The sequence below is a fragment of the Elephantulus edwardii genome, unplaced genomic scaffold, assembly GCF_000299155.1.
Source record: "Elephantulus edwardii isolate Elephantulus edwardi_28Jun2011 unplaced genomic scaffold, EleEdw1.0 scaffold00146, whole genome shotgun sequence".
Classification (NCBI taxonomy): Eukaryota; Metazoa; Chordata; class Mammalia; order Macroscelidea; family Macroscelididae; genus Elephantulus; species Elephantulus edwardii.
Genome location: NW_006399896.1, coordinates 503,520 through 512,965, shown reverse-complemented (window position 1 = coordinate 512,965; position 9,446 = coordinate 503,520). Strand labels below are relative to the sequence as shown.

Sequence of the window (9,446 nt, the reverse complement as noted above, 5' to 3'; positions counted from 1 at the left end):
TACCAATTGAAGTATTTCAGATAACAGAGGTTACCCTGGATGTATTTTAGGCTATGATAAAATATATCAAATATGTGTGTGTGTGTGTGTGTGTGTGCAGATTTCCCTACTTGAATCCTACATTGTCTACCAGTATATTTTTATTGTGCCAATGATACATCTTTTTTAATCCAAAGTATCACAACTTAATGCATTCAATAAAATCATATATATGTTCTAGAAATTCAAGTAGAAAATTGTACAGTAAGACAAGCTTTTTAAAAAGCCAGTTTCATTATAATTGTTACCTGGATCAGCCAGCAGACTCTAGCTATTGCTTCCAGTTTGGGAAAATAAAATATAGAAGTTTGGGGTATTGTCCACTGAGTATACTTTCTGCTTATACTTTTATAATTCTTTGTGTAGTCATTTATCACCAGGGCCTGACTATAGACCCAACAGTATTTTAAGAGTTTGTCATGTAAAAATCATGAGTGAAAAATGGCAGATATTTAAGAAAATAGTTTAGTTTGATGAAGATGCTATTGTAAATGGATTCAATTCTAAAACATTTGAAGTGATATTTTATTGGAATTATATGCATGAAAAGTTTTACAGTTTTAATGTTGGTTGTATAATCTTATTTTTAACTGAGATCAATTTCTAGTTACATCTTGTTACTGTTAGTTCCTTTGACATTGATTCCAACTCATGGTCCTCTGGGTATTAGTGTGGGAGTGCTCCACAGATTTTCAAGGTTGTGGCCTTTCAGAAACAGACCACCAAGGGTGTCTTAATCTCTCAGGTAGACACAGACTACCTAAAATATTCCTCTGCACCTCTCACTACATAATATAATAAGCAGTCATTTACTGTCCTTCTGAAAGACTGAATCACCCATATATGTATCCATCCTCTCTAGAAAGTGCTAGATTTTATGTTAAATATTTTTTTAACTAAAACAAGACTTTTGTTTTATTTCAGTCTCTACTCCTGAGTGTTTGGCTTTCTAAGGAAAAAGATATTTTGGATAAGCCTCAGTCTGTCTGCTGTCTTCATAAAATGCTCTCCCTCCTGAGCAAAATGAAAGGTAAAATCCTGATGTATAGTTGAGACATCTCAGGAATTTATGCTGTGGCTCTTGGAAACAAAGGTTTGTGTTTGAAGTATCACAGAATCAAATGAGGAGATGATTTCTTTTAATAAGAAATTTTGCACACTGTGCAAAGCATGTGACCTCAGAGATTCTTTTAAGTATTAATACAAAGCTGTTGATAAATTACAAAAATCCTTTCATTTATGAAAATTAAATTTATCATTTGTATCATCAAATAATGTGATTTGGATGGAGCATTTTCTTAACTCACACAAATTGAACAGTATTTGTTTGAATACTACTAATTTTGGGCATCATTAGAACAATTATTACATTCACATAGTTCATTGGATTCACATAACTTTCAGTAGTGACAAAATATTCCAAACAGGGATTAAAAGTTGATTCAGAGAAAAGATGACTAACACATGATAAATAAATGTTCTGAATAAGATTTAGACTTGTTTTCTGGTTTGTTCAGAAGTATACAAATAGGAGATCTAGGTTTCAAACAATGTGTTTAACTTGAAAGTTTAGACAGAAAGAATGAACAAGTTTAGGGCTGTGATTTCACATTTTTCCTCTCCCCCGGCAGTGGCCATTGATGAGGCCTGGGATTCCCAGTCTGTGTCCCCTTGGTGGCAGCAGATGCGCACAGCTTGTATCCAGTCTGAGAACAATGGAGCAGCTCTGTTATCTGCACATGTCGGACATTCTGTAGCTGTTCAGATATCAAACAGCCTGACAGAGAAAAAAGTAAGTGGACAAAAGTACGGTTTTGATCTGTGCCATCCAGCATACGAAGGGAGTACTTTTCCTTAGTGAGGACACATAGTCTCCAGTATGATGGAGCATGTAGAACCTGAAATGTGTGTCCTGCTATATTACTGTTGGGATGTGGGGACTGTGGCACTTACTTTGTTTATGTATACAGTATGTATGCTTGAATTCCACATAGGTTAGGGAACACATACTGAAATGTAAATGCAGAGATCTGGCTACCTCCCAATAGCTTGTGCACAACTAAATACAGCTGTGGAGATTCACTTAACATTATCAGTCTAAATACTCTATAGGCAAAATATACTCGTTAATATTTCTATAATGATGGGAATAGAAGAAATCTCAGGCACAGTTTTTTACAAGTTGAGCAGTTCATTCTGAAGAGATGCCAGTCTCCTGATTGCTACTGGCAGATAAGCCTGCTGCCTCTGCCAAGGGTGGGCCAGAAGACTGTTAGACGTGAGCCTTGGTTGAATGGAGGACATTGTTATTGGTCCCTTTTTAAATGTCTGAGCTCTATCATCATTGGCCCTGAGCCTCCATTCCACCGTATCCACCTGAGTTGTAACCGTTGTGGAATATCATCTATTTGTTGTCTGGCCAAGTGTGCTGAGTATATGGCAGTGTTCAGAATACAGGCTTATTCACATCAGTATTGAATTAGAATCTTTGCCAGCTGTCATCTGTGCATTTTCTGTTAGTTTTCCCAAACAGTTTTGGATGCTGATTCAGAGGGCCTCACGGATTCCTGGGAGGCTCTTTCTCTGGACACTGAATACTGGAAACTCCTGCTGAAACAACTGGAGGATTGCCTCATACTACAGACTCTGCTTCAAAGCACGGTGAACACTCAACCCACCAAAGTGTCATTGCTGCAGACTGAGCCACTGCCGAGGCTGTCTGTCCGAAGATTATTAGAAGGAGGAAAAGGTAACCTGAAGTTTAATTACATATTTGCAACTTTATTTGCAACTTTGTTTTTATTCTGTCGTTTGTGTTTTGTTTATGTGTTTTATATAGAAATTATTAAAAGACTAGGGAAGTGAGAGATGCTCAGATTTTTAAAACTATATACTTACAGTACATAGTACTTACTGTACAGACTTCTGAAAGTCTGACCTGATCGCTTCTCTTCTCAAGACTCCCAATTACTTCCCCTTCCACATAGAATAATCAATGTGTTCAAATACTTTTTTTAGTTTCTGTTTTAATTTCCAGGACCATAAATTTTGAACAGCACATACCATAAACCAGAGTTCTTTAGGGTTATCATCTTTTAGAGATTTTAAGGGGTGTTAAAACATTGAGAACTACTGAACCAAGTATAAATTCTTGACTTACATACTATCACTTTTTTATTTTAAATCTAACCCATTTTTCATCTCTGGATCTGATAGGCTTCCCACTCACCTGTGGCTACAGCCCATCATCCTGCAAGGCCCAGCTTAAATGCTACTTCCTCCAGGAGATTTTCAAGATTTGCTAGCTGCGCATTTTCTCTTCTTCCTCTTACTTTTCATGGGTCTTTTTATCTGTTTTCTGATGTGTTACTTTGTACTGACCTGGAGTCATTTGTGTTCCTGTCCTTCTGTCTTACAGAACCATTTTCACTGACCCTTGTATGCTGTTCTTACCAGCAGCTTGATCAGGCAATTGATAACCCAGATATTTTTGGATTTCTTATTTATGTAACTCATTATCTCATTTTTTTATAATACTTGTGATAATTTTCTAAGTGTATACTTACAGCATTCTATGCTCTTACTAGTGAAAGTTAAAAAAACAATACTATAATATTAGTCTAAACAGTTGCAATTGGAAACTTAATTCTTGAATAAAAATTATTAAACAATTTAGATGCCAGAAAAGGAATTAGATCGAGAAATCATGAGTTTACTGTAAAACATTCTTTTGTGGAAGAGTTTTTGTTCGATATGAAATAGAAGGTGGGTTATGGTTAGAAGAGTTTGAAAGAAACAAGTTTTCATAAATTTCAGAAGATCGAATTTGTTTTACCTAAGACTCATCAAACATTTTTAATGTTTTTAACTTGCATATCTGTTATCACTGAAACATGGTCTCATCACTGTGTTATTGTTGATCAGCTGTGACTAAATTTTGTGCTTAACTGGTCCTTGTAAGGTAGTTAATTGACTATTAAAAGTACTATTACATTGACCTAAAGCAACCTAGACAATTATCATGCTTATCCATCTCTTTCTTTTGAAATTTAAAACATATTGTAAAGTCATTTTAAAGTTATGCTTAGTATTTGGTCCTCTGTCTCATAAAGAATACTTTGAATTCACAAACATGGAAGTTTTATGGTGTATAAACATACACATATATATCCATTTATATTTAACTAATATTTTCTAAGAATATTATACCAATGTTGTTGTTGTTGTTGTTGTTGTTGTTATGTGCCATTGAGTCGCCTGCGACTCATAGCAGCACTAGGTACAACAGCCCTAAACCCTGCTCTATCCTGTGCCATTCTCACTGTCTCCAACACACCTACCCCCTTGACCCCAGTCATTGAATCAATCCACCTTATAGAGGGTCTTCCTCTCCTGCACGGTCCCTCCGCCCTTTCAAGCATGGCATCCCTCTCGAAGGACTGGTCCCTCCTCTAAGCATACCCAGAGTATGTCAGATGAAGCTTCAGAATCCTTGCCTCCAAGGAACAGCCTGGTTTAACTAGAGAGGCTAGGATGAACCTGTTAATTTTCTTAGCAGGCCAGGGTATACTCAATACTTTTCTCCAGCACCACAGCTCAGAGGCATCAATTCTCCTATCCTCTCTTGTTGTTATCCAGCTCTCTGATGCATAGCAAGTGATTGCAAAGACCATGGCCTGTATCAGGCGCACCGATGGGAAAGTCTGCTGTTAGGGACCTCTCCAAAGTACTGAAGAGCAATGGTGTCATTCTGGAGATTATACCAATAGACAGTAAAAGTACTACCTACTCTTATCTACCAAGGAATGCTAGTGACCTATTGGTAAGGAGCTGTGCTGCAATCCCAAAGGCATGCAGTTCAAATACAAAAGCTGTTCCGCGGGGAAAAGACCATCTCCTCCTGTTGATTAAACTGCCTCTAAAAACCATCTGGAGGTTCAGCTATGGATCGGTTCAGATTCAGCTATGGATTGGTTCAGACTTGAGGGTACAAAGCAATACCCTACTCTTTGGAGTTAAGTAGCATGCAGTAACACTGCAGTAAATCATGGTTTGGGGGGCACTTACAGGCTGAGAATGTTAGCTCTCTTAAGGAAATGCAGATCAGTACACTAAATTGACTCAGTTTGGCAAACACTGTTACTGTGTGTTGTAAATTTTCGTCCTTTTTGTCTTCAAACTGTAGGTGGCTTTGCAGACAGTGTAGCCAAGTGGATATTTAAACAAGACTTCAACCCTGAAGTATTGAATCTGGCTAACAAAGAAAGTGATGTGGAAAACCCTGATGAACCCAAAGAGGCTATTCACAGAGATTTCCTTGAAGTGTCAGAGGTAGACACAGACTTGGGAGCCTTATCAGGTAATATATAAAGAATGAGAAATATGCAATACAGAGGGGTGAGAGCTGTCTAACTTTAGAAAAATATTGTATTAAATCCCTTTTCTGACTTTCAGACTTGCTGCATTTAGCCTATAAACAGTTCCCTTGCAGCCTTGAACTAGATGTGCTCCATGCACATTGCTGTTGGGAGTACATTGTTCAGTGGAATAAAGATCCAGAGGTAAGATACTATATGGACATGTGGGCAATTTAGTTAAATAATATAGTCTGATTTGATTTTTTCTGCTTTATTGGCATGGCTACTCTCTAGGATCCATACTAGGCTTTTATCATGCATGATCTCTTTTTTAATTTCTTTTTCACTCATTGATTTGCATACAAAATTTGTATACATTGTTACTAATTCATCTATATTGTGTTTCACAAATTACTTGAGATTGTGTTTCATATGATCATTCTCATACAATCACCACTGATATATGCCCACTATTACCTTGTCTTTTCAGGTCCCCACTGCATCTTTCCTAATTCCATCCTCCCTTCCCTCTACCCGCCAAACTCTGCAACTCTGTGATTTCCCCTCCCCCTCCTGCAGTCTCATCCCCCCTCCTTTCCCCTCTTTGGACGTTTATACCCATCTTACTAGTTAACCTTCTGTTTTTTTACAATAATGGTTTTATGTAGTATTTACCTTAAGAAACTCTGTTAGTTCACTCAGCATGATGCTCTTTAGCCTCTCCCATGTATTGTTTTAAATCATTGCACCTGAGTGCTGCATAGTATTCCATTTTGTTAATGTACCACAATTTCTCAATCCATTCGTTTGTTGATGGACATTTGGGCTGTTTCCATGTCACTGTTACTGTGACCAACGCTGCTGCTGTGAACATCGGTATAAATCTCCATTTGTGTATCAGGTCTGTTTTCCTCAGGATATCTATATCCCTAGCAGTGGAATAGCTGCGTCATATGGGATTTCTACATTTAGGTTTTAAAGGAACCACCAAACTGCCTTCCAGAGTGGCTGTACCATTTTACAATCCTAGTAACAGACTATGAGAGTTCCAATCTCTCCACGTCCTCTAGCATTGCTTGATATCCTGTTAAACTTTGCCACTAGTACTGTGGTGAGACGGTATCTCATTGTGGTTTTTATTTGCATCTTTGGTCCCCTTTGATTTAGAGCCATCCAAATGCCTTCCTGTGAAAAGTTTTTGCAAATCCTTTGCTCATTTTGCTTAACAGTCTTTTCCTTGTGGATACTCTGTAGTATTCTGTAAACTTTTGTTATGAGATCTTTTTCTAAGATATCATTGCCAAATTATTTTTCCCACTCGTGGGTTTTCTTTTCTTCCTATGGGAAAAAGTTTTTTGACGTAAGCTGTAGAGGGTCCTATTCATTATATGAACCTCTCCTCGCTGCATCATACTTGAGCACTTAAAATTCTCACAGTAAACCTGTGAAATATAAAACCCAAACTCATTGCCATTAAGTCACTTCTGACTCATGGTGACCTACCACTTGTTTCTGAAGCTATAAATAAATAAGAGAGGAGACTGTCCATATTTCTTTCACAGAACAACTAATGGATTCAAACCACTGACTTTCCAGTTAGCAGGGCAGCATGTAACACACTATACCATGGCACTATCAGTATACCCACTGTGTTGTGGTTGTTGATTGCTGTCAAGTGAAGCACGACTCACAGTGACACTGTGAATAAAAGACCTAATGCCTTTCTATAACTACCATTGTTTCTCCATGTTTATAGAGTTTCTATAGGCGTGGTTTAGGAAGTGGATGCCACTTCCTGAGTCAATCTGAAGCTCCTCCAGACATTGTCCATGATAAGTAACCATCATGGTATTTGACACAGCTATGGCACATTGGACTGAGGCTCAATGTCAAGAAGACAAAAATTCTCACCACTAGACCAATCGGTAGCATCAGGATGGATGGTGAAGAGATTGAGATTGTTCACAGCTTCAGTTTGCTCGGCTCCACAGTCAACACTCTTGGCACCAGTAGCCAGGAAATCAAAAAACGTATTGCGATGGGAAAGTCTGTGGTTAGGGACCTCTCTAAAGTACTCAGGAGCAACTGTGTCTCTCTGGAGACTAAGGTGCGCTGGATACAGGCCATGGTTTTTGCAATCACTTGTTATGCATCAGAGAGTTGGACAATGACTAGGGAGGACAGAAGGAGAGTTGACGCCTTTGAGCTGTGGTGCTGGAGAAGGGTATTGGATGTACCACGGACTGCCAAGAAAACAAATAGATTCATCCTAGAGAGGCTTAAACCAGGCTGCTCCTTGGAGGCAAGTATTCTGGGGCTCCGCCTGACATACTTTGGACATGTTGTAAGGAGAGACAGGTCTTTAGAGAGGGACATCATGCTGGGCAGAGTGGAGGGACAGCGCAGGAGGGGAAGACCCTCTATGAGGTGGATTGATTCAGTGACTGGGATAATCGGGATGGGTGTGTCAGAGGCAATAGGATTGGCACAGGATAGAGCAGAGTTTAGGGCTGTTTTACATAGGGTCACTATGAGTCGCAAACGACTCGACGGCACATAACAACAACAACATGGCACATTGATTGGCAACTCCAAGTTATTCAGTACAGCAAATAGACAAACAACTGCTATACCACTTAAAGAATGTTCATTCTTATAGTAATATGGAATTTTGAAGACAAATGCTGTTGACTATGCTCCACCTTTAGAGAATAGAAAACTTAGAGGCTCAAAGTTCAGTTATATAATTTAACAATGTAATGCTTAGTGAGTAAGTGGGCCAGGCTGTGAGAGAGGTTTCTCTAGATCTAAAACCAGTGTTCTGTCTTACTCCCTAGTTAGGATGTGATGAAAGGGGGTGTGTGCGTGTGTGTATACGCATTTCTTTTAATTTTTAATTTCCTCATAAAGTGGCAACTGCCTAATAGGAAATTCTTAATAGTCATTGTAGTGTTTGACTTTTGAGTTATGTTTGTATTTGTCACTTCTGCCACTTCTATCTATCAGAAGAACATTCAAGAAAATGAAGGTTTTCGTCACGCAGGTGTAGTCCAGGTTCAGCCTCCCTTCCTTTTCTACTTTATGCATGGGCATCATTTCCTACCCCTTTCTATTAGGACATCACAGGACTGAGCAATATAGGGGAAAGGGCCCAAGTCTAGAAGCAGGAATCATGAATTTGAATCCCACATGACTTGCTCCCAAGTGTGTGATCTGAAGCTATTTAATCTCTGAACCTGTCTTTTCCCCCCTACTACTTTGTATTGAGGGTGCCAGTCCTTCAAAGTGATACTTGTTGTTGTTATGTGCCATCGAGTCGCTTGCTACTCATAGTGACCCTGTGTACAACAGCCCTTAAACCCTGCTCTATCCCGTGCCAGTCACACTGCCTCTGACACACCCTTCCCGATTACTCCAGTCACTGAATATTATTATTATTAATAATAATGGTTGAGTGGGATGCAAAAGTTAGAAACAGAGGAGGAGGATCAGGAGGACAGAAAACATGGACTCAGTGACAGAAATGGAGCTGGAGAGAGAATGATTGAATTTTGTAAAATCAATGATTTATTCATTGCAAATACATTTTATAAGAAACATAAATGCAGGTTATATACATAGATTTCACCTGATGGTATGCATAGGAATCAAATTGATTAAATCTGTGGAAAGAACCACTGGAGAAGCTCAATATTAGCTGTGAAAACTAGGCCAGGAGCTGATTGTGGAACAGACCACCAACTACTTATATACAAGTTCAAGCTGAAGCTATGGAAAATTAAATCCACAGGAACCAAAATACGACTTTTAGTCTATCGGACCTGAATTTCAAAACAATCTCAGGAACAGGTTTGAGGCCTTGAAGACCAGAAGAGTTGTGGGAGGATATCAAGAATATCATCCAGAACTGCACTGCAATCCCAGAGGTGCGTGGTTCAAATCCACCAGATGCTCTGCTGAAGAAGGAGGAACAGTCGCCTCCCGTACCAGTCAGATCCAATTTGACGGTACACACATAAAAAGAATAAAGAAAGGGAGGGAGGGAGGGAG

General features: G+C 38.9%; 1 protein-coding gene across 1 annotated transcript in view; it reads left to right on the top strand.

The window, feature by feature from the left end:
• Positions 1 to 9,446, top strand: part of RAB3GAP2 (RAB3 GTPase activating protein subunit 2 (non-catalytic)) — a 148,647-nt gene that overhangs the window by 121,366 nt on the left and 17,835 nt on the right. The window contains exons 21-25 of the mRNA XM_006894593.1: positions 964 to 1,069; positions 1,671 to 1,831; positions 2,560 to 2,788; positions 5,225 to 5,398; positions 5,494 to 5,600. Of these exons, the coding sequence (XP_006894655.1) occupies positions 964 to 1,069; positions 1,671 to 1,831; positions 2,560 to 2,788; positions 5,225 to 5,398; positions 5,494 to 5,600 (777 nt within the window). The remainder of the gene's footprint in view (positions 1 to 963; positions 1,070 to 1,670; positions 1,832 to 2,559; positions 2,789 to 5,224; positions 5,399 to 5,493; positions 5,601 to 9,446) is intronic.